The sequence below is a fragment of the Pipistrellus kuhlii genome, unplaced genomic scaffold (assembly GCF_014108245.1).
Source record: "Pipistrellus kuhlii isolate mPipKuh1 unplaced genomic scaffold, mPipKuh1.p scaffold_m20_p_1, whole genome shotgun sequence".
In the NCBI taxonomy this organism is placed as follows: Eukaryota; Metazoa; Chordata; class Mammalia; order Chiroptera; family Vespertilionidae; genus Pipistrellus; species Pipistrellus kuhlii.
In genome coordinates, this window is record NW_023425404.1 from 119,441,177 (window position 1) to 119,467,173 (window position 25,997).

At 36.2% G+C, this 25,997-nt stretch overlaps 2 protein-coding genes across 3 annotated transcripts in view; one reads left to right on the plus strand and one right to left on the minus strand.

The window, feature by feature from the left end:
• TAF3 (TATA-box binding protein associated factor 3) overlaps positions 1-25,997 on the plus strand; it is a 162,320-nt gene that overhangs the window by 118,907 nt on the left and 17,416 nt on the right. The window contains exon 4 of one of the 2 annotated variants that reach the window (XM_036461359.2): positions 7,821-7,902. In XM_036461359.2, coding sequence (XP_036317252.1) covers positions 7,821-7,824 — 4 coding nt within the window. In that variant the 3' untranslated portion in view covers positions 7,825-7,902. Of the gene's footprint in view, positions 1-7,820; positions 7,904-25,997 lie in introns of those variants that run through there. The other variant, XM_036461354.2, reaches the window with a different exon arrangement.
• Positions 20,627-22,126, minus strand: LOC118707991 (non-histone chromosomal protein HMG-14-like). Its single transcript, XM_036418872.2, has 2 exons — positions 22,099-22,126; positions 20,627-21,881 (listed from the first exon to the last, which is right to left on the minus strand). Exons 1-2 carry the CDS (start codon positions 22,124-22,126, stop codon positions 21,430-21,432), a joined length of 480 nt encoding a protein of 159 aa, XP_036274765.1. The 3' UTR covers positions 20,627-21,429.

Consider the following 25,997-nt stretch of genomic DNA (forward strand, 5'->3'; position numbering starts at 1 on the left):
CTTGAGTGCATACACTTGGTACTTACCAGACCTGACCAGATTTAATTAGTTAATTCTATAAGAGCTCTGAGGGTTTGGTACTGTTGCTCTTATATTATAGTTGAGAAAAACAGAATAACTTGAAGTGTCTCATGAGTGGAAGAGCTGTGTCTTGGCCCAGGTATGTATGTACAACCAAAGCCTGTGTGTTTTGCTAACCAAAATGGCTCTCTCAGGCCAGTCACCAGTACAAGCTGATGAGAGGGATAAAGCATGGCTTCATACTCTGGAGCAAGGTAGGGAACCCTTTTTCTGCCAAGGGCCATTTGGATATTTACAGCATCATTCCCTTCATATAATTCACTTAACATAAATTTATGTTGCTATGAAAAAAAGCTCCTAGATTTATTTAATTTCAAGTCCTGTCTATAGTTGCCTTGGCATGACCAGACCAAATGATTTCTTGGGCCATGGACAGCCCACTGGCCAGACATTCCCCACCTCTGCTCTAGAGTATGCTGACATGATTTTAGAAGATTTTAGTCCCTGAGATGTCTTAGAGACCTCCTGTTCAATGACTTATTTTAAAGAACAGACAGTAGAAGCTTTAATAACTTCAGTAATCAGTTAAAATGTTGAATATATCTTTACTCTATCCCCAAATCCTTTAGTAGTATTTCCCCCCAAATAATCTTTTATTGAACTTAAACAGTTTCTTTTTCCGAGACTGATAAATAATCTTACTGATTCATGCCTTTAACCAATGGTTGTCACCATTTTTCTTTCTATTTAAAGTATACCTTATTTCTTGTCTTTCTCATCAGCTCTTATAATTATTGAAGGGTTTAGGTAAATAAAATAACACACTAAAAAGGGGAAACATTCCCTTCCTACTTCTTACAACAGTCTGGTCCAAGAGGAATTCAGTAACTAACGTTTAAATGCTATGTCTGAATTTATAGAAATTTACCAAAAGCCATCTTCAAGTCTTCATATGAACTCTGAGTGCTTAATGATAGCCTGAGTTCTGTTTCATTTGTCCTTGCTGAATTCCACTTATTAATCTTGGCCACAATGGTAGATTTCCTTCTGACTGTCTTTTTAATATTTTAAACAGAGTATCAATATTTTTAGTTAGACTGTGTTTCAAAATGGAAATAATCTTAATTGCAAAGGAAGACAAGAAGATGGTCACCAGTGTCATAGGTTAGCATGCAAAATGTTAGGTTATTAAATTTGGCTTTTATCACTACTATTTCTGTGTATTTTTCTGACATACTAGCATAGATGGGAATCTGAATTAGCATTGGCTGAACTTGTTGCCACCCTACCTAACACTCATATGTGTTGTGTGTTTTTTTTTAATGAAAGAAGTTTCACATTAAAAAAAATAGAAAATAAAAAGTTGGCCAGATTATATTGACAAAGCTGCCCATTACCTTTGCAGAAAGTCCCTGTCAGAAGATAAACTTTAAAGCTGGAATGCATGAAAGAGTTCCAAGATAGAATTTAAATTTAAACTGATTCTTTATAGATAAGCTTTTTAAAAATCCACCTCTTTGCTTCAAGTCAGGATTTTAAAAATAAATTTCCCCTTTAAATCTCTTGAGCGATTTTCATTTTTTGCAAGGCCGCACTGCTGGTGTCCTGGAAAAATGGAGAGTTAGAGCTTTATCAGTTGGTGCCCTGAGGTATGTGGCAAAGAAGCTAAATCCTTGAAGATTAGCAAAAAAAAATGCAGCACATGGCAATAAGGGGCTTATATGACTACTAGTATTAGTTCAGGTGAAAGAAGTATTGCTTATACATAAAACTGGACAAATCCATTGACAATGTATTTTTAGTTAGCTACAAAGGAGTCTTATATTACTGGACTTTACCTCTTTGGTGAGTTGGGAAGCTTAGTAATCCACTGTAAATGCTCTTCTGCGTGCCCCAATTCTCAGCAACACTCTAAAGGGCTGTTCTTTTATTTTAACCCTTAGATGCTCATGTTTTTCCACATTTTTGGCTTTCAGCCATTATAAGATAGCATTAGTTATATTGTTTAAGTAGCTGAATTAGTTACCATTTAGTTTGTTGATTCCTGAAAAGGACACATGAGAAATAATTTTACTATTGTAGGAAACATCTCTTATTTTGGTAGGCATTTGGATAAACTTATTGTAAACAAAAGTCTGGTAAGAAATTTTTATTTAGAAATTGTACTTTATATTAATAGAATCCTTATTAATTTTTCTAAATGCTTGAATTTTATATTTAGGTTAATCTGATTTAGCTTCTTTAAGGATGAAATTAAGGTCTGTAAGTATTTTTAAGTAGAATAACCAGATGTTCTGGTTTGCCTGGGACAGTCCAGTTTACACCTGTTATGTGATATAGTGCCCACTTTCTCTCTCAAAGGTATCTCTGTTTGCATGATGTCTTCATCCTCATTATAGCTAAAACTTAGCTGAGGTAGAAGTTCTAAGTCATTCATCAACTCAACAGGTTTACTAAATATTTATTGTCTTCAGAGCACATTTTTTACCATTTTTAATTTTACTTACAAAATGTATCTCCATTTTTTTAATTTAATAAATCTTTATTCACATTATTACAATTGTTTCTCCTTTTCCCCCCATAGCTCCCCTCCCCCCATAGTTCCCACACTCTGCCCTTACCACACACACACCCCCCCCCCACTGTCCTCATCCATAGGAGTAAGATTTTTGTCCAGTCTCTTCCCATATCACCCACACCCTTTTCCCCTGAGAATTATCAATCCACTCCCATTCTATGCCCCTGATTGTATTATATTCACCAGTTTATTCTGTTCCTCAGATTTTCAATTCACTTGATTTTTAGATTCACTTATTGATATACATGTATTTGTTCATAATTTTTATCTTTACTTTTTTCTTCTTTCTCTTCTTAAAGAATACCCTTCGGCATTCCATATAATACTAGTTTGGTGATGATGAACTCCTTTAGCTTTTTCTTGTCTGTGAAGCTCTTTAGCTGACCTTCAATTCTGAATGATAACTTTGCTGGATAGGTAACCTTGGTTATAGGTTTTTACTATTGTATATTCATCACTTTGAATATTTCTTGCCACTCCTGTCTGGCCTGCATAGTTTCTGTTGAGAAATCAGCTGACAGTTGTATGGGTGCTTTCTTGTACGTAATTAACTGTTTTTCTCTTGCTGCTTTTAATATTCTCTCTTTATCTTTTGCCCTTGACATTTTAATTATGATGTGTCTTGGTGTGGTCCTCTTTGGATTCCTTTTGTTTGGGGTTCTGTGCACTTCCTGAACTTGTAAGTCTGTTTCTTTTACCAGATGGGGGAAGTTTGCAGTCATTATTTCTTCAAATAGGTTTTCAGTATCTTGCTCTCTCTCCTCTTCTGGCACCCCCATAATTCTGATGTTGGTATGCTTGAAGTTGTCCCAGAGGCTTCTTACAATATCTTCAAATTTTTGTTATTTTTTTTTTTTTTTTTGCTTTTTTGCTTTCCCACTTGAGTGTGTTTTGCTTCTTTGTATTTCAGATCTTTGACTTGATTCTTGTGTTCCTCTAGTCTGCTATTGAGTCTTGGTATATTTTTTATTTCAGTCAATGTATGTTTAATTTCTAGTTGGTCCTTTTTCATATCCTTGAGGGTCTCGATAAATTTATCAGTCTTTTCTAGGAAATTCTTGAAAAACCTTATAACTGGGGTTTTGAACTCTATATCCAATCTTTTGTTCTCCTACATTTCTTTCCTTTGTGATCTGTTTCCTTGTCTTCTAATTTTCACTGCTTCCCTGAGTTGGTAGGGTGGCTTTTTGTGCGAAGTGTCCTATATGGTTCAGTGGGTCAGCCTCCTGAGGTGGACATTCTGGGTGCACCCCTTTGTGGACTATGTGTACAGCCTTGTTGTAGTTAAGTTTTGATTGTTGTTGGTGTCACTGGGAGGAATTGACCTCCAGGCCAATTGGCTGTGAGGACCTGCTGTGTCTATAATGGAAGAACTCCTGCATTGGAGACACGCTTATGGGGCAGGACTTGTTTCAGTGGGGCTTTGGTGCTCACTGAATCTGCCTCTTGAATGTGTCACTTATGGATGTGAGTAGTTGAAATCTGGTGTTGTGTCACACTGACCACTAGATACACTGTATCTCCACTTTTGTTAGCTAGTTTTTTTTTACACACAGTATCATTTAACTTTTTTTTTAATAATAGATCATAAATAAACCATATCTGGATTCTTTTGCCCTGCCACACCATTTAAGACATCAAAAATCCATCTACTTTAGTTGAATGGAAGGAAAGCCAAAGTTAATCTCTATTTCATAGAAACTAGTTAGCCTTCCAAAGAGAAAAGAAATATTTTACAACCAACCCTTGCCATCTCACAAGTACATTAATCAAAAAAGACATTGTCAGAGAACGTGAACAGCTTCGTGCAAGACATCAGCATTACCAGAAAAAAGAACTCACAGTGTATGGCAAAAAGTCAAGGAGCTATATGGTAGAGCAAGGAATGAATTGGTGTCAGGAAACCTAGATTTAGATGATTTGGTTACTAACTTTGTGGCTCTTGGCAAACCACTAAACCATTTTGAGCCCTCAATTCATGGGGATAATAATACCTTCCACACCTACCTAATAAAGTTATGAAAATTAAATTGGATCATGTGGATGGGCGATACTTTGTGAAGTGCTATACAAGTGTGAGTTATAATTATAGTGTAGTATGGTAATAGAAATGGGTCAGATATACAATGTGAAGCATAATAATAATGAAGATTTCTTAAGCAGTGAACAGCTTTTTTAAAAATTAAAGCTTAAGTGTTATATAATAATTGTATTGTGGATTGAAGGAATAAGGAATATTACTCTCAATACCTCATCACTTATGAGTTTGTGACCCTAAATTTTTTTAGAATTGAAGAAATCTAGGAACTTTATGTAATTTTTCATTCTTTGAATCAAAATAACTATTCAATCCTACTTTTGCTATTTGTGTGATCTTAGAATGGAAAAGGGAAAGAAAATGGAAAAGAAAAGAAAAAATGGTGTTTTCATATATGATTCCTGTAAAATGAAAACCATAATATGTATCCCACTTATTTATTTAAAAACATTAATGAGAACATCTGAAAAGTAACCAAGTGCAATGGCTGCAAATAGTATGTGGTTTATAAATGTTTGATTTTAATGTATTTGTTTATTCTCCCACTGATCACACAGGAAGGTGAGAAAAATACAGAAGCCTTAATAATTTACAAAGTATACTGGACCATTGGTTTTCTGATTGGTTAGATATGGAACTTTTTTTTTGTGGGGTGGAGTAGGGTAGGGGAAAGTGAATGCCAACTTAGCTGCTTATACATGGGTATTGCCCTGCCCCGACCCCAGGGACCTTGATCCCTGAGGGCCTTAAGGGAAACCACTGGACTGGACTGTCCAAGAAACTGGGCAAATGAAGGAACCATCTGTTCAAAATGGGACCATCAAGAGGAGCAGGGTTTTATGGGGACATTGATAAGTTAAAGTTTAGATGTGATTAGATGAAATATTCATAGGCTATTTAGTTGAAAAAGTTCAGTAGACATTATATTTTAGTCTTAGGTTCATCATTGCTAATCTAGAGGGGAAGAGTTTAAAGACATGGCATATTTGAAACTTAAGATGAAAGTGATGGACATGGATGAGATCACTGAACAAACTGTAGAATGAAAAGAGGAAAGGACCAAGTAGAGTCAGCACAAGTAGAGGGCTTTGTAAAGGAAAAGGGAGGAAATTGATAATATCTATAATAGAAAAACATACTGGGACATTAGGAAATAATTCATGTCTAAAAATAGTAGTTTCAGTGGTATTATTTCAGGGGCTGAAAGTAGTTTGTAATGGGCTAAGGAACCAATGAATTGGAAACTGAGAAACATGAAAGGTTGTTAGCCAGAGATTGAAGAGGAGGTAATTAAAAAAAAAATTAAAAAAAAGTCCAAGCACATTTAAAAGCTAGATGAAAATAATGAATAGAACTGAGTTGAAAATGCTATAAATAAATAAGCTAATTGATGGAGGAGGTTTCTTTAGAAGACAAAAGGAGATGAGCTCTAGTGTATTTGTGGATATAGAAAAGTTTGTAGGGAATTGAAGGACTTCCCTAGCCGCCAAAGTCATAAATCTTAATCTAACAATGGATTAAAAATAAACTTTAGAAAGGGACAGTTAAAAACATGAAAAAATAGTAGATTTGGTCAATGTGCAATATATATATATAAGTTATATGAAGATAATATATTATTATGTTATACTACAGGCCTGATGCACAAAATTTGTGCAATTAGTAGGCCTTCCTTCCCCTGGCTGCTGGCATCAGCTTAACTCTTGCACAGAGGACCCGGGCTTCCCTCTAGCTCCTGGCACCCAGGACCTGGACTTCCTTCACAGTCCCAGATTCGTCCGGAAGGACGTCCAGTCTAATTAGAATATTACGCTTTTATTATTGTAGATAGCCATTCCTCTTTAGAACCACCAGACTATTCATCATTATTTAATTCTTGCACTTAAAATATATAATCAGTGATCTGCAGTTAGTTGTCACAGTGTGGATAGTAATACCCAAGATCAGGGATATTAAACACATGGCAGTTCCTAGAACAGTTTTAGTCAAAGAACTATCCAACCAAAAATGGCAATAAAGCCCTATTGAAAGATATTGATATAGATAATAATTTGGAACTGCAGAGCTATTGTCCAGTTTGTGCATTCAAAATATTTATTACATCATAGGACCATCAAATCAAAAATTGTGAAGAACCCTTTTAACATCATATTTAATTTATATATAATACCTTTCTATAATATTAGTGAGAAAGAATAGTTTCAAAACTTGTGAGATCTTTTAACTTCTTCAGCAGTTGCCTTCACCAAAACTCTTTTGTAAAAATATGTTTTTTTTTTATTTTACATTATTTCAGGTCTTTATACTATTGGCAAAAAAATGGAATGGTTTAATGCTATAAATTACACTTGGCGTTTCAGATTTCCTATATGATAATACAAACTTAAGATGAGTTTAATGCCTTTTACTTTACAGTGGCAAAATCATTGTTTGTTTTTTCTATTTTCGCTAGGCCTAGAGACTACTTAAATGCTCTACCAAATGGTTTAGATAACAAGTTTTGTTTAAATAATTCTAATAGTGTAATCCAAGAAATGAACTAAAACTAAGAAAATACAGAGTTTACTGCCACATTTACCTAAAGCAATTAAAGTTTGTAGAATTTCTCATGTTGCCAGGTAGCCTTTAGTTGTTAAGAAACTAAAACATTGAATAGTCCAGATTATCTCTGTATCTGGCATGTTAGCCATATTTAAGGCTTACACCTGCTTGTCAAGTTTATGGAGATGGGGAAGTAGGAGAAGAGGTAAGAGGTACTTCTGTTGGGGTGTAAACACACACACACACACACACACACACACACACACACACACACACGAGGTCTGGTGCACAAAATTCATGCAATCGGTGGGGGGTGGGGGGATGTCCCCTCAGCCCAGCCTGCACCCTTTAGCAGTCTGGGATCTCTTGGACATTTTTAGTGCTGCCACAGAGATGTGAGAGGGTCCCGCAACCACCGCTGCACTCATCAGCATGTGCTTGCCAGCTATAAGCCTGGCTCAGGGCTTCTGCCTGAGCAGTGCTCCCCCTGTGGGAGCGCACTGACCTGCATTGAATATCTGCCCCCTGGTGGTCAGTGCACATTATAGTGAGCGGTCATTCAGCTGTTCGATCAATTTGCATATTAGCCTTTTATTATATTGGATATGTATATATTAACACTTAATGTCCTAACTTCAACAGATAAAAGTGGAACCAGTTGTCCCCGCCCCAAGTCCAGTTATCCCCAGATTGACTCTCCGAGTTGGTGCTGGCCAAGACAAGATGTAAGTAAAAACGTTTTGAATTAGAGTGAAATAATATCAGCTGAATCTTCTCTATTCTTTCCTAGTGGATATAGAACTCTGCAAACCTTTTCCAAGTATGAACATGTGAGAGTCTTCATTTTCAAATTTTTATTGCTGTCTTCCTCAAAGTACCACATTTTCCGGTGTATAAGACGACCCCCTAATTTTACAGTTAAAACATAGGTTTAGTCCTATATTTGCTGTATCAGACTACCCCCCACTTCAAAGAAAAGACTTACTTTGCCGTCAAGATCTGCAGGTAATTTTTGTGCAATTTTCGTCTTTTGCGCCTGATTTTCGGTTGACTTTTTTTCATTTCAAAAGTTGTCTTATATGCCGGAAAATACGGTAAATGCATATTGTTTTATTTAACATATAGGATCCTTTTGTTTTTCTTGTTCTTTTTTTTCTTTCTTTCTTTTTTAAAGACTAGCACATGATGTTGATTCTACCCAGTTTTATAGGTTCTGATTATCTGAAAAGTAAGTAACTGTGTATTGAATAGACTAACCACCATGTTACACTCAGGAAGATGTAATGTTACACCTTCTCAAGTATATATTCTCTATCACTATAACAAAGAACGAGATTCCCTGCTTACTCAGATGGCACATGGCTTTATTCTGTGCCTATAAAACAAAGATACTGCCAAAAGCCTGGTGAAACAGTATATAGTAGTAACAACTGCTGTGTTTTTTGTTTGTTTGTTTGTTTTTTAAGAGAATTGGATATGTAACCCCCATGTGTGCTGTTTATTTGTGTTAATTTTCACACAACCCACCCTTTTTTAAAGTAAATTAGTTGTCTATGTTTCTTTCATTTATTTTTATGAATTAAGGCCCATATAATGATAAAGTGATAAAACAATGATTTTTTTTTGTAAATCATGTTCAAATCATTCGTTTTATTCTAAAATCATATATCATTTAAATGAATTTTACAAGTTAAATATACAAGTTTACTAAGCCTGAAAATGAATTCAATTACATTGCAAACAATCAAATACTGTATAGAAAATAGGCTTATAAAGCATTTCATTTTTACTTAGTATTAGCATGAAAATGAAAGTAGAACTTATAAGTGTATTTAGTGGGTAGAATAGACAACAGAAATATGTCTTGTGTTCTCAGTGGTTCATCCCATCTTAAAATTTGTGTTTATTTTAAGCTGTTGCTTTTGTTAATTCCATATGCAATGTATTGAAAAAAGTTCAGTATCATGATGATGAATGGTAGCATAGTCTTCTAGGATCAAGGTCTTCTGAAGATTCAAGGAAGAAAATTCAGATAGTTCATTATTTTCTTTACTAAATTAATTGTGTAATTTCCACATTTCTCTTTATGGTTGTGTCAGTAGAAATCTGAACAGTGGATGGTGTTATTGCTGACAAGCTTATAGACAATGTAAGAAAAATACTATAGACTCAGTTCTTTTTATCCAACCACTGGTATACCTGATGCTTTCACTCTTACCTACAAAAATTTAAATAAACTTATTCCTATCCCTCAACCAGTAAAGAACATATAGCTGATTATTAACAAGGAGACCTAACCAAAGTAACTTGCTCGTACTTTCTTCTTGAAATTCTGTATTTGGGCTCATTTCTTTTGGGGAAAGATCTGATTATTATTTTTCTTTTACCGGTTCATATTTATGCCTATTTTCTCAGTAATTCACCATTATTTAATATTTACTTCCACATGAAAGTTTGGCTTATTCCCTTTAGAGAAAGAAGGCTTGTAAAAAAGCATTGATAATAATAATTGTCTCATCCATCCTTACTATTTTTCTCTTCTCAATAAATCACTCATAATGTCTAAGATATTGGAAGACATGAGAAATAAAATCCTGTTCCCAATGTTAGGGAAATTATAATTTTGCTAACATTAATCTAGACAAATGTCCATGAAAGTATAACATTATTTAACATATGAACTTTCAGACATTTAGGTAAATAAAACCCCTATGTTATATGAATATAATCATTTAACCAAAGTCTGACTCAAGTACTTATAATGAACAAAAGAATATATTAAGTGAAATATATTATATTTTAAATTAAAATAAGACAGAGGAAAAAGAGTCACAAGTCACATAGTAATAGGATGTTATATAACTTAATCAGCAGAGTTTTTGTTTTGTTAGTTTGTTATTGTTGTTTTTTAATCTAAATCATGGGTCAGCAAACTATGGCTCATGGGCCAAATTCATTTCACTGCCTGTTTTTGTATGGTTAGCAAACTAAGAATAGTTGAAAAAATTAAAAGAATAATATTTTATGACACATGAAAATTATATGAAATTAAAGGTAATTTCTTATTGTTGTAGCATAAGGATACATGGGTTATTCCAAGGCAGTAATAATGGAAAATAGGCAGTAGATTCACATAAATGTGCCTTTACTTACTCAGTTTGTATGCACTTGATAGATACTATTTTAAAGTGAAATTAATGAGCAGACGAGGGTTTAAAAAGTGGGGGTTGAATAGTCAGGAGGGGTTGTTTATTGCTGAAAAACAGGCAGGGATTTGAAATTATAGGAAAAACAAAAAGCTTTACAGCGTTCAAATTATACCCACTCATTGAATGATCTTTAAGACAAGATTTAGTTTCTAAATCTTCTTAAATAAAAAAATTAGATCTTCTGCCATTGATCCAGGAAAGTACTTTGAGGTTAGATTATGAATCAAGTTGGGTCCCTTATTTTTACCTTGAGCTAACATGTCTGGAAACTGTATTCTAAAGGATCTGTGATGAGTTCAGTACCTCCTCCTGGTGGTGTTAAAATTCAAGATGACTTTGTAAGGACCTCAAATTCCTTTAACATGTCCCCCACTAATGGATATCCAGAGTTCCTCTTAGTATGGGTTGAAGATGAAACTAAAATACTAATCCTGAAATCACAATTTCAACACCTGTAAAGTTTGTTAGAGTAGTATGAATGGGAAGGAACAACACATTCACATTGCTAAAATATCTGAGTCTGGTCTCCAATCAAGTAGATTTCAGTTTGCTAAGGAAGAGCTGCCTGGGGTTATATTGATAAGAATTCTGAAGTCCCAGTGGGACTCTGTTACAGAGTACAGTGAGTCTTCATTCCATTGTTATGGTGGAGGAGAGTAGCAACACATTTACCATGTTATTGTCATCCCAATATTCTCATTTTATTGATTTAGTTATTTTGATCAACTGTAGAAAAAGTAGGCTAATTTACAGCATTCATTTATCCATTTCTGTGAAGAAAATAGAGCAAAGTAAAGTGATGGAGTATCTTGGGGGCAGGATCTATTCAGATAGGCTTGTCAACACATGGCAGAACAGAACTCTTCTAAGTTGAATGTGGGGCTATATTATAAAAGCTCAAATTTCTATTAAAGAAGCTTTTCATTTTAAAAAGATAAATTTAAATATTGGTTAAGTATAAACATTTTGGGGTGAATAGTAGCAATTAGGGCATTAAGCATTCTTCCCCCCTCACATTTCTCAGATATCTCTTTAATCTGTCCTCTTGCTGGTGCTGGAAGAAGCTTTTTTTGTCCATATACTCTTTCCCTTTTCTACTTGAAAAAACAGAGTAACTTTTGAACTGGTCCTTCTGCTCTCAGGACATTGCTGCACTTATTCCAATACCTAACCAGAGAAAGGATGATTAACTGGGACCCTCCAAACATGCAATAATGCTTGGTCATTTCTCCAATTAATGTATAACTAGAGGCCCGGTGCACGAAATTCATACACAGAAGAGGGGGTGTCCCTCAGCTCAGCCTGCACCCTCCCCAATCTGGTACCCCTTGAGGGATGTCCAACTGCCCTTTGATTCCATGGGTGGGATTGGGCCTAAATGGGTAGTCAGACATACCTCTTACAATCCAGGACTGCTGGTTCCCAACTGCTCACCTGCCTACCTTCCTGATTGCCCCTAACCACTTCTGCCTGCCAGTCTGATCACCCCCTAACCACTCCCCTGCCAGCCTTATTGATGCCTAACTGCTCCCCTGCCACCCTATTTGCCATTTCCTGCAGGCCTGGTCACTCTAACTGCCCTCCCTTACAGGCCTGGTCCCTCCCAGCTGTCCTCCCTTGCAGGCCTGGTCCCTCCCAACTGTCCTCCCTTGCAGGCCTGGTCCCTCCCAAGTGCCCTCCCCTGCTGGCCATCTTATGGTAGCCATCTTGTGTCCACTTAGGGGCAGGATCTTTGACCACATGGGGCAGCCATCTTGTGTGTTGGAGTGATGGTCAATCTACATATTACTCCTTTATTAGATAGCATAGAGGCCTGGTGCATGGGTGGGGTCCAGCTGGTTTGCCCTAAAGGGTGTCCCAGATCAGGTTGGGGGTTCCCTTGGGGCATGGGGTGGCCTGGGTGAGGGACCTGTGGTGGTTTGCAGGTTGGCCACGCCCCCCAGCGACCCAAGTGGAGTCCCTAATGTCTGGGATTTATTTATCTTCTACAATTGAAACTTTTTAGCCTGGAGTGGAGCCAAGCCTCCTGCTTGCTCGGAGGTGGCAGCCATTTTTGTTGGGATTTATGTATCTTCTATAATTGAAACTTTGTAGCCTGGAGTGAAGCCTAGGCCAGCAATGGCAGGCAGAAAGCTTGGCTTCTTCCATTGCCAGGGAAACCAAAGTCTCCCTCCTGCTCTCTGTGGCCGCAGCAATCTTTGTTGGGTTTATTTGCATATTTGCACCTGATTGGATGGTAGGCATGGCTTGTGGGTGTAGCAGAGTGATGGTTAACTTGCATATTACTCTTTTATTAGATAGGATAGTATATTTGATCAAGTGATATGGAATCATTAATGATGACTTTTTGAGAATAATATTATTATCCAAGATTCAAAAAGTGTCATTAGAACTCTGCTCACTTTCTTTTTCTCTATCCTGCCTCTGTATCGTATCAGAGATGGTCCAAGTCACTTGAGGATTATGTGGTTCTTAGTGCTCAATATCCCAGTGGCCCCCCCTTCTTTCGCAGAGTCCATTCTTAATCCCCATCAAAGTCTCCAGCTGGCCAGCCTGGTTTATCAGCCCCTGTGATAGGGCAGACAGCCTATCAAAAGAAGAGAGATGGTGGGTTCCAGAAGGAAAGGAGGACTCACACCACATTAAGGGATGAGAGGCAGGCAAAAACAACTGATTTTTCTTTAATGGTACTTTATTTTTTTTTTGGGGGGGGGGGGGAGACACAGATTTTGTATTTTTATAAAATCATGCTAGAGAAGCAGAGCAAAGAAACTAGTTGGTTAAAAGGAATGATCCTTAGAAGTAAAGTTAAGGAACATTTCAGAGCATTATCTTGTCACAAAAGGAAGGCCTTTACTTTTTTATTTTTTATTTGTTTTCTTTTCAATAAAACCGCTTTTGATTCAAGGAGAAAAAAAGGTTGAAAAACGTTACTAGCTTTGTTTTGCCTTGGTTGACTTGCCACTAATACTGAAACACTTCATAGATATTTTTTCTATGTTAGAAGCTAAATAACAAAAATATGACCAATAAATCTTAAGAATGACTATATTTAAAGTTTATTCTATTTTTAATGGGAGTGAAAGATGAAAACAATATGAATGAAATTTCCTAGCAATTGAACAACTGGAGTACAAGTTGTTATTGCACTTAAAAATTTAACAGATTCAAACCTATATGTCTCAGTATAATTCCAAGAGAAAGCAGATATTAAAAATGTTCTTGTTCAGTCCTTCAGCCCTTTTCTGATTATTATAGACAAGGAAGTGTTGACCTTTTTATCTTACTCTCTCATTTTTATTGATCTAAAATTATGATGAAATCTCCAAGTATAATTTCTTCTCTTGGCACATTGTAGTTTGTTCATTAACAAAAAGATGCTGGGTGTTTAAGAGAAAAAATAGTATACTGTTAGAAGAACTGTCTTTAAGTTTTGGGAAATGCTTTTACTACTTAGTAAAACAAGTGGGAAGATTATAATCAAAGCATTTCCATCTTACTTGTAAACAATTACTGCAGTTCTTACACGGATGCCACATTAGAAGACCTGGGAAAATTTACTGGATTCCATTCTAATGCAATTAGAGCTAATTTTGTTCTTTAAATGAATAAAAGGTCAGCTAGTAAATCTAGCTTATCTTGAATCCAGACTTCAATAAATTGTTTTATTTAATTTGTTGTAAAAGATCTTATCCTTAATGGGTCTAGGTCTTATTAGTTCACTTAGGTTTTAAAATATTTATGACCACCTTTTTAGATATGATTTGAATGATAGTTGGAAAGTTTCTCTCTGCCGTGTTATCAAGGCCCAAGATCACTAATTGAGTGAATATAAGAAGGTACTTAAGATTTGTTATCTAGAAAAGCTGACCCTGAACTTCCAGAATTTAAATATTCCTTAACCTGTGATAGGCAGAGATAACTTAACTATATCATGGTAATCTTTTGGATATTTTCTGACTATAATTTTCCCTAAAGATCAAACTACTCACACTTCTAGTGTTTAAAAAGAATAAGTACCTACTGGAAACACTTAGGCACTCTTATTATTACTGACAACCACATGGAAATTTTAAATTCTTTGCCTTTTATTATTTCCTGTCATTTTATGGGGCTAAGTAATATTAAAATACATAAACAGTCTGCCCAGTTATCTGCTAGAAAGCTCTGACTGGATGGATTAGGGGTACCTCAAACAGCATTTCTATAACTGAACACACCATTATTTCTCCAACCTTATTCTGTTTCTTGTGTTTATTGTCTTAATATTGAGACCAGAACCTCCATTTTCAATAAATGTTGTTATATGTTTTCTTCTTTTTAATGCTGACTGTGTTTTATCATCCTAAATCATTCTGGATAAGATGCATATTACAAACGTTTTTAAAAAGTACTTGATTATGGCCCAACCTGCATAGCTCGTTGGTTGAGTGTTGACTTACAAACCAGGAGGTCACATTCTATTCCCTGTCAGGGCACATGCCTGGGTTGCAGGCTTGATACCAGTGTGGGAAGTGCAGGAGGCAGCCAATCAAATGATTCTTTCTCATCATTGATGTTTCTCTCTCTCTTTCCCTCTCTTTTCCTCCTGGAAATAAAAATATACATATATATTTTTAAAATATATATATTTGATTATGGTCTGTCCACTGAGGCTCAGTGTTTGATCATCAACATATTAACCTGGAGATAACGGCTTGATTCCCGGTCAGGGCACACGCCCAGGTTGTGGACTCAGTCTTTAGTAGAGGGAGTGCAGGAGGCAGCCTATTAATGATTCTCTCTTATCATTGATGTTTCTATCTTTCTCTCCCTCTCCCTTCCTCTCTGAAATCAATAAAATATTTTTAAATACTTGATTATGAAAATTCAAAACATAAAATAATAAATTAATAAATTTTTACTACCTTGTAGACTTAACACCTGAAGATTTAATTTTGCCATGCTTGCTTGACTTAATCTTTTTTCTTCTATTTTTCTGAATAGGACATTTCCAAGTAAATTCAGCCTAATGTCATTTTACCTCTTTTTTTTTTTTTAATATATTTTATTGATTTCTTACAGAGAGGAAGAGAGAGGGACAGAGAGTTAGAAACATCGATGAGAGAGAATCATCGACTAGCTGCCTCCTGCACACCCCCCACTGGGGATGTGCCCGCAACCAAGGTACATGCCCTTGACTGGAATCGAACCCGGGACCTTTCAGCCCGTAGGCGACGCTCTATCCACTGAGCCAAACTGGTTTCGGCTCATTTTACCTTTGAATACTTTAATATGCAGCTCTAAAAATATAGTAATTTTCTTGTATAATCACAATGCCACTATCTACATTAAATATGTGAACATATTTTCTATTATCTCATACCCAGTCTATATTAAGATTTCTCCATTTGTCTCAGTAAGATCTTATGCCTGCTGGTTTGTTTGAATCAGAGTTCAAATACTTATGTATCTTAGTGCCTTTTTAAAAATGTGTTTTTTAATTGATTTTAGAGAAAGAGGAGGGGAGAGAGAGAAACATTGATTGGTTGCCAAACTGCAGTATACAAAGTTGGTGGAGTTGATGCCATATTTACCTCCTGTGGTGATTGTTGAGTTTTGATTTTGGAAAGATCTCTCTCTCCCTCCCCCTCTCTATCCTCTACCTCTTTCCCTTATTTTTTTTAATGTTCAGTTTGTCCCATCTTGGCCAATGGGAACTCCTTCCTGTTGTCTTCTGAATTTTAACACATTCCCTTTCATCTTTGATAGCTTTTTTACTTTCTGGTATAAATATTCCCAGTTTATCTTATTGTCTGCCAAAGACCTGGAATTAATAATTCCTTCAGGGAAACTTGGTTCCTTTTTTAGAAATCACAGTCTGGTTCTGCAGGGTCCCATTGCTACTGGGTAGTCATTGCTAGGCCTTTACATGGCCAGAACTAGAAAATAGTTATTTTTATAAAGAAACAAATTATGAGTTTATGCTCATATTTCCAATTGATAAAACTATTGAATTAAGTTAAAGATTAGATTTTCCTCAATCTGTTTATTCATAAAATAAACCCACTGTGCATGCTTGACTAAAATGCTATCCTCCTAATGTCACCTGAAATGACTTATTTTTTTCAGTGTAGTTGTGTCACTAGCATGATATACCTTGAGTTTCATTCATTTCCATTTATTTTCAACTTGCAGTTAATTTTAGAAATTTAATTTTTTGAATATGTAAAACTTGACTCCAAAGTTGAAAGAGTATAAGTCTTGCTTCCTTCCCTGTCCCTCTATCTTTATACTTCTTTCCCTATAGATTACCATTTTTATTTCTTTTATTATTCTATATCTTCTTGTAAATATAAATAATGTGCATTTTTTATTATTTACTTGAGTATTAATGCTCTTTTAGGGTATAGTACAAATTTTGAACATTAGACAATAGAAGTATAGTCTTTTGGGTTGGAGTCCTTTGGAAATGAAGATTCTACAAAGGCTATATTTTCCTGTACTTCATGCAATTTGTTCTGTTTTTAAAATAGGTCCTTCTGAATTAAAAGATAAAATGTTTTTACTTGATATGTACTTGACTATGTGATAAGATATCAAGAGGCAAGCCATGTGAGCTTGAGTAATTAAATCCATTTACTGATACAGCTGAATTGTAATGAATGCCAAAGTTGAGTTATAAGGATCAAGAATGAGAAGTACTTATTGATTTGAAGAATCAAAATACAACTGATTCTCATAATTGTCTTTGGGTATTTCTTTCTTTTCATCAAATGTGAAATATGGAAATGACCGTTACAATTTGGTATTTTAAGTACTGATAACTGTAAAATATGTTTCTCCTGAATTCTGAATATTTATTTTTATTCCTGAGACAAATACTTGGTATATCTTATGTTTCGACATGACAAATAACCCTTAACTTCTTAAAGCAATAGACTTTTATTACTTCTTGCTTCCTGTGGTTTAGAAATGTGGTTGACTAGTTAAGCTGCTGCCCAGGGTTAGTTTTTAAAAATGCAGGCCTGAAGAATGTGCTGTGAGCTCACACACATGGCTGTTGACAGGAGGCTCCAATTGCTGGTCATAAGGGCCTCTTCCTAAAGCAGCTTTGATGTCCTCATGATGTAGCCCCTGGCTTCCCCCAAAGTGACCTTAACGACAGCACTGCCTCTATGACCTCACTTGGATGTCCAAACTCCTGTTTTCATGGTATCCTGTTAGTCTTATAAGTCAACCTACCCATTCTGTGAAGGGACTACACAAATGTGAGAAACTGGAAGGCAGGACCACCAGAAGCAAGCTACTACATTTGGTCTTAGTATTTCTGAGACTTTTAAAGTGAAAGTAAGAAAGCTGGCCCAAATATGCGTTTTTAGGGTAATATTATATAGTGGAATCTTAGAGATCTTGTTTTGTTTCTGGTAAAAAGGAGCTAGTTTAAAATACATCATGGGACTCTGTTTTATGTGGTATTTCTTTTTCTTTTCTTTTTTTTTTATCCTTATCTGAGGATACTTTTTCATTGATTTTTAGGGAGAATGGAAGGGAGGGGGAGAAACAGAGAGAGAAGCCTTGATGCAAGAGAGACACATCAATTGGTTGCCTCCTGTACTCACCCTGACTTGGGCTGGGGATCAAGCCTGCAATTGAGCTACATGCCCTTGACTGGAATTGAACTGGGACCCTTCAATCCACAGGCCAGCGCAGTATTCACTGAGCCAAATCCACTAGGACTATATGGTATTTCAAAGATGCAAGCTACAGTATTTCTGAAGTTGATTAAAATTTTAAATCAGAAGAAGAAAAGTGAATTGTGGATTAAGGTACTTTTTTTTTTAATCAGTGTTGGGTTTTTCATGTGTGTTTTTTTTCTCCTAAACACTGAAGAACTCCCCCCATCAGAAGTTTATTAAAATTCATGGAGGTAAAATCATTAAAATATGTAAAAATAAATAAATTAATTAATTAAAAAAATAAATAAATAAAAAAATAAAAACAAAAAAAAAAAAATAAATAAATGTACACTGTCAAATAATCTATACAAATATTATTTACTCTTATTCATGTTGGTATTGCTGCTGTTTTCTTAGCTAAATCTCTCTCCTGGCAGGCTTCTCATGTGTCTTCTCACTTCCTTATAATAAGAATATAAACCCCTAAAGAACAGCACTCAAGCCATAAATACCCATATATTTCCTTCCCCACCCCACCACCCTACAGTGCCATGCCTAGAATATTCTTCAATGAGATTGTTGGATGAGTTAAAGAATAATGGATGAGCACTGTAGCTTAGCTTTGATATTTTATCTCAACTCAATGGTTGACTAAATGTATTAGAAAATACTACTACTAGGCTATAGACCATAACCATAAGTCTAGTGTGACCAGCTGCAGAGACAAAATTAAAGCTCTTGCCTTACAGTATATTAATTAATATATGAAAGAAAGGACCCAACATGCTCCAAGCCTGGCAGAAGATTAGTGTTTAGTATTCCTAAAGAAAGTCTCCCCAGTAAGGCAATCTATTGGGAACATTGCAGTAGGAAAGTTAAGATGGCAACAAATGTCATCAAGCCAATGCCAATATCCTGACTCGGAGGACCTGCTAAACATGGTGAAAAATCAAGTTGTAAGAGCGAAAAGTATTGGGTCTGCTGAGAAAAAAAGCTGGCATGAAAATCTTTGTAAATTATTGAGTATTACTATTTCGGAATCGTGGTTTAATAGTCAAATCCAGTTGTATGATCATTTTAACAAATATCATTGAATATTATAGCAAAATTTACTTAATTAAATTTCTATTATTGGATAATCAAAAAAAAAAAAAAAAATTCATGGAGGTGATTACAGGTTTTTAGCTACGGCATCATTTGTTGCCATTGAAAAATAGCTGTTCACCTTTAAGGATAGATAAGTAAGCCATTGTGAGGGAACTTTTGAACTTTGTGTGCAGTTTAGTAGCCAGTTATTAGACTCTGATGATTTAGATTACTGGCTTCATAGTGTTTGCACACAATAGCTGGATAGTGAGGAGCATTAAACTCCCTGTGCAGACATATCCACATTGTGTTTGCCTCTAACCTCGGAGGCTCTGTGTGGCTGGAGAGGTGAAGATTGGCTCTTTATTGACTTGTCACTCTTGTGAGTTTGCATTACAGGCCAAGCAGCTCATGACCCATTCTGTTTATTTCACTGTTTTGTGGTGGGGAAACAGGTAAAGAAATCCTGCTGAAAATCCTTCCTTCTGCATGTTTTATGAATAACGCCAGTGTTTATAGCAGTTGGGGAACTCTGATCAAATCCTCCAAAAGATGTAATGTTAGCAGCATGGAGCCATTGTGGACACAGCTGTGGGTGGTGTTGGTTACTCTGTGAGACTTGCCTTCTTCAACACAAAGTGCTGGAGGAGAACTTACTATGCAGTTAAATAGGAAGGAAAAATTGATACTTCAGGTGGGAAAATATGGACAAGCAAAACACTGTTTAGAAGAATGCAGCAATAAAGCTTGGCAAGAAAGGCCAATAAGGAATCTAAAATTACTTTTAGTTTATAAGTGATGAGGAATGATATCATCTCTTACTGTTTATAAATTTCTGTGTAATATTCAGAATTGAGGAGATAAAAGAATTATTCATAAAACTGTGCATCTACTTACCACAGAAGTAACTTAGCAGCTAAAATAAAAAACTTTTAAACTCTAGTAAATTTTCTCATGAAACTCAAGAGTTGGGTACTTCAGTGCCTACATGATACTAGTTTAATAATCTCTGGGAAACAGAAAATTAGGACATGTTTTGACTCATCAACATTGAGTACTCATTTTAATGTTTGGCCTCTTGCTATTTAGAAAATTTGAATGACAAATATACACTTTTAAGGGGTAATTTAAAGGAATTGAAGAATATTTGGCACTTTGGAAGAATTATTTTATTTCAAGTTATTTTTATCCAAATGTAATTTCCTTAATTGAAAAATAAGATATATACAAGTAGATATGTCTGAGGTTTCAGATTCTGCCCATAAAATGAGTCAACAGTCTGTTTATATCCATTGGCTATTATCGATACTAATGCTAAGCCATTCTCAAAGGTACCATTCGCAGGCTTTATAAATGAGGGAGAAATTCAAGAAAAATAGAAAGAAAATGAAAGGGGATTGAAACAGAGTCAGGTAAGGCAAATAATATTCATTATGTGTCCAGTATAGCTTAAAACAATTTAAAAGCATTTTCAGACAATAATTAGGATGAAATCTTTTTTTTTCTTTCATAATTGAGATTTTATTGTTTTGAAGATCAGTACACTGACATTTCAATTTGTACACAATTCTTAACATATGTACCAAAAATGTAAAGTCATGTAATTGTGATTCTTCTCTAAACAATTATTTCAGTGACTTTCCAGCTTAAAATTTAGAGGCTAACTTTCCTTAATAGAGTATCAAGTACCAATATCTTCAAATGTTGATACGCTGTTACATCAAAGTCCCACTAATTCACAATTTAATATCATATATACTACATAATCAGATTTTCAATCTCTCACAGCACATTGACAAAGCTATTAGGAAAACTGGAATACCACACCAAAGATGTTACAGATGCACAAAATTCTGACAGGGAGAGCCAAGATCAAGGAGTGGTTTTCTTTAGGAAATGATCCTACCAAAAACATGGGAATAGAAGTAATTTAAAATGTTCAAGACATAGCAAACGCATGACTGACTTTAAATTGCCATTTAGTATGCTTTGTATTATAGGATATAAAACTACCCCCATCTATGGAATGTTAAGCTGACACCCAAGACAATCAAAGTCTCCCATATTCAATATCCCACTGTTTTCTGGTTGTACCAACAAATAAACAAGCAGCAAATGATTTCATCTCTTTAAAAAAAGCATTTACACTTAAAAAAATGGGATGAGGTGGAATTCCCTCCTTAAAAATGTTTCTAGAGCTACTAAAAAACTTGCATTTACAAAATTGTTGATAAAAATATTCCTCTGGATTGTACAAGAAGGGAGACAGGGACCACTGATAAGACATGGTATATGACATTAATCAGACTTGGCTTCTTTTTCTCCTGTTTCATCTGAGGTTGGACTCTCCTCGTTTTTAGTTTCTCCGTTTTCCGCAGGTACATCTTCTTTAGGCTCCTGGTCAGCCACTTCGGCCTGCTTTCCCTTAGCTCCCCTTTTCCCTTTCGTTTGCACCTTTTTGTCCACAGACTTATCCTTTCCCACCGCCTTCTTGGGCTTCGCCTCCACTTTCGCAGGCGAGGGCTTGGCTGACAACCTGGCCGACCTCCTCTTTGGCTCCTCCTTGGCCGCCCCCTCCGCAGAGCTGACCTTCCTCTTGGGTATCCTGGCACTGCACGCGTGCTGAGTGCCTGAGGGCCACGGCGCGCCTAGTGGCTGGGCTAACCTGGGCTGCCTGGCCGCTGCCGCGTCTCCCGCCGCCCAGGCTGCTCGGACCCGCGATGGGGACAGTGAGAGAACCAGATCAAAATCTTTTTTTTTTTAATATATATTTTATTGATTATTTTACAGAGAGAGAGAGAGGGATAGAGAGTTAGAAACATCGATGAGAGAGAATCATCGATCAGCTACCTCCCGCACACCCCCCCCCCCCCCCCACGTGCCCGCAACCAAGGTACATGCCCTTGACCGGAATCGGACCCGGGACCTTTCAGTCCGCAGGCCGACGCTCTATCCACTGAGCCAAACCTGTTTCAGCATAGGATGAAATCTTCATGACATGCCTATATCTTGCATTGGTGTGGTAATTATTCTTGCTCTGAGAATCAATAGATGGATGAGGAATTAGAATCCATGCTAGTAAACAGAAAGCTCAGTGGTCTTGGAACCAATTAAGTAAGTAGTGTGGGAAGAAGGCAGGCAGGAAGGAAAGAATAGCCCATTTTTGAAACATTTTAAAATAGACAAAAATACTTAAAAGTCAAATATTTTTATATTAGTATAAGCATTCTCTGCAGTATTAGACATATGCTTATTAAAATTGATGAATATGTGATCAGATACTGTGTTTAATACTGCAAATAAGCCCTAACTGGTTTGGCTCAGTGGAGTGTCAGCCTGCAGACTGAAGGGTCCCAAGTTAAGATTCCAGTCAAGGACACGTACCTTGGTTGCAGTCACATCCTCAGTAGGGGGTGTGCAGGAGGCAGTTGATTGATGTTTCTCAATGATGTTTCTAACTCTATTCCTCTCCCTTCTTCTCTGTAAAACATCAATAAAAATATTTTTTAAATACTGCAAATAACTCAAAGACCATTAAGATACACACTGTACTTCTAAGAAATGTACTACCCAATGTGGATGATAGTGACAGATATGCACATAATTAGAGTACAGTGCAACCATGGATGTTATGTTTCTTTGAAAAGACCCAAGACTCTGAACCAACCCTAATATCTAAAGGCTGTTCAAATTATCATTTCAATTATGTACAAAACGAGCACAGTTTTATTTGGTTCTCCTCACTTGACCCTTTTCTAATTGATCTCTGCTAGTGATGATACACTCAGTTTAGATATACTAATTGAGTAGGTTTTTTATTTAGCTTGGGACTTTTATTCCACAAGTTTAGAGCTAGGCTATGATCAACATTTGTCTGGAAGGCTTTAGCCAAATCTTCATATTTTCCCCAGTAATTTATTAAATTATAACATATGTACGTACAGAAAAATGAACAAATTATGAATGTACAACTCAAACCATTGTTTGAAAATTCCAACAACATGTAAGATGTACAACACTTGTGACAAGTGTTTTTAATTTATTCTTTGGTTGTTGTCGTTAATTATAGATAAACTAAAAGGGAAAAAACACATATAGAGCCAATTTCTGAGCATTTATGGTGTATTTTTTAAAAACTTTTTCTAAATACATATTCACACATTCTTACTTGCTTTTTCTTTTTCCTTACAAAATTGGACCCTATTATATGTACTATCCATAACCATTTTGGGATATATATATATGTGTATATATTTGATGTGTGTGTGTGTGTGTGTGTGTGTGTGTGTGTATTACCTCTTCAAATGACAACATATTGTAGTATTTTCTTAATTCTCATATTTTGGGATATTTTAAATAATTATAGTCATTCTAATTTTGGGGGTTCTTGCAATTGTAAACAATACTACAAATAATGTTCTTTAGCCCTGGCCAGTGTGGTTCTGCTGATTGGAGTGTCTTCTCTTCCATCAGAAGGTTCAATTTCCAATCAGGGCGTATACCTAGGCTATGAGTTTGATCCCAGTCAAAGAGTGTACGGGAGACAATCGATCAGTGTTTCTTCTCACATCAGTGTTTCTTCTCTCTCTCTTTCCCTCTCCCTACCTCTCTCTAAAAAATCAGTTTCAAAAAATCCTCTAGATTAATAAATAAAGTTTTTTACCCTATATCTTTGCATAGCTATCTATTTTCTCAGGATAGATTTCTAGATGGGAAATTGCTGGTTAAAACATTTTTTTAAATATATTTTATTGATTTTGTTAACAGAAGAAGGGAGAGGGATGGAGAGTTAGAAACATTGATGAGAGGGAAACATTGATCAACTGCCTCCTGTACACTCCCTACTGGGTATGTGCCCGCAACCAAGGTACATGCCCTTGACCAAAATCAAACCTAGGACCCTTAAATCCGAAAGCTGATGCTCCATCCACTGAGCTAAATCTATTAAAGCAAAACTGAACATTTTAAAGGTCTTGGTAATCATTCAGAAATACTGTGCCAAACACTCCTCCCATAACCCCATCTTGACATGCACTAGGTGTTGTCATACCAAAAAAGGTATTTTCTTGTTGTTTTCATGTTTATGTCTTTGATTACCATGAACATTGAACAGATTTTTTTGTTTTTGTTTTTTTTTACTATATAAATCTTTATTGTTCATATTATTACAAATATTCCTCATTTCCCCCCCCTCCATTGCTCCCCTCCACCAAGTTCCCACCCCACCCTCTGCCCTTTCCCCACTCCCCTTGTCCTCATCCATAGGTGCACAATTTTTGTTCAGTCTCTTCCCACACCCCCCGCTCCCCTTTTCCCCGAGAATCGTCAGTTCACTTCCCTTCCATACCTCTGATTCTATTATATTCAACAGTTAATATTGTTCATCAAGGTTTTTTTTAATATATTTTATTGATTTTTCACAGAGAGGAAGAGAGAGAGAGAGAGTTAGAAACATCGATGAGAATGAACCATCGATCAGCTGCCTCCTGCACACCCCCTACTGGGGATGTGCCCGCAACCAAGGTACATGCCCTTGATCAGAATGGAATCCGGGACCTTTCAGTCCACAGACTGACACTCCACAACTGAGCCAAACCGGTTTCGGCTTGTTCATCAAGTTTTTTAATTCCCTTGCTTTTTAGATTTACTTGTTGATAGTTACGTATTTGTTGTTCATACTTTTTATCTTTATTTTCTTCCTCTTCCTAAAGAACCCCCTTCAGCAATTCCTATAATTCTGGTTTGGCGGTGATGAACTCCTTTTGCTTTTTTTTATTAGTGAAGCTCTTTATCTGGCCTTCGATTCTGAGTGATAGCTTTGCTGGGATATTCTGAGTGATAGCTTTGCTGGGATATTTGCAGAATATTTTTGGCTGTAGGTTCTTACTATTCATCACCTTTACTATTTCTTGCCATTCTCGTCTGGCCTGCATGGTTTCTGTTGAGAAATCAGTATGGGTACTCCTTTATAGGTAATTACCTGCTTTTCTCTTGCTGCTTTTAATATTCTCTCTTTGTCTTTTGCTCTTGGAATTTTAATTATGATGTGTCTTGGTGTGGTCCTCTTTGGATTCCTTTTGTTTGGGGTTCTGTGTGTTTCCTGGACTTGTAAGTCTAATTCTTTCACCAGGTGGGGGAAGTTTTCTGTCACTATTTCTTTCAGTATGTTTTTGATATCTTGCTCTCTCTCTTTTTCTGAGACCCCCATAATTCTGATGTTGGTTCGCTTGAAGTTGTCCCAGAGGTTTCTTACATTATCTTCAACTTTGTGGATTCTCTTGTCTTCTTGCTTCTGCGGAGGAGTGTCTTCTGGATCTTTATGTTCCAAATCTTTGACTTGATTCTTGCGATTTTCTATTCTGTTTTTAGGACTCTGTATAATATTTTTTATTTCAGACAATGTATTCTTTATTTCTAGTTAATCCCTTATTATTTCTTGTTGATCCATTATTCTAGTTGATCCCTTTTCATATCCTCATAGGTCTCGTTTATTTTATCGGCCTTTTCTAGGAAATTCTTGAAAAACCTTATAAGCGTGGTTTTGAACTCTATATCCAGTGGCTTCTTTTCCTCCAATTCTTTGTTTGTGATCTGTTTCCTTTTCTCGGCTGCATTTTCTTAGCTTCCCTGAGTTGGTAGTCTTAAAAGTGTGTTCAGCTTGGATGGGGCGGAGTTTCAGGGTGGAGCCTACAGCCTTGACTTCTGTCCTATGAGTCTCCTGAGTCTCAGTGTTCCTCAGGTTCCTTCGGTACTCGCTGCAAGCACCTCTGAGAGAAAGGTGCCCTTGAGTTTCGCCCACTATTAAACAGTCTAGGCTCTCCCCCAATGAGCCCGGAACTGGGGTTCAGTTCAGTTGGAAGTGGGAT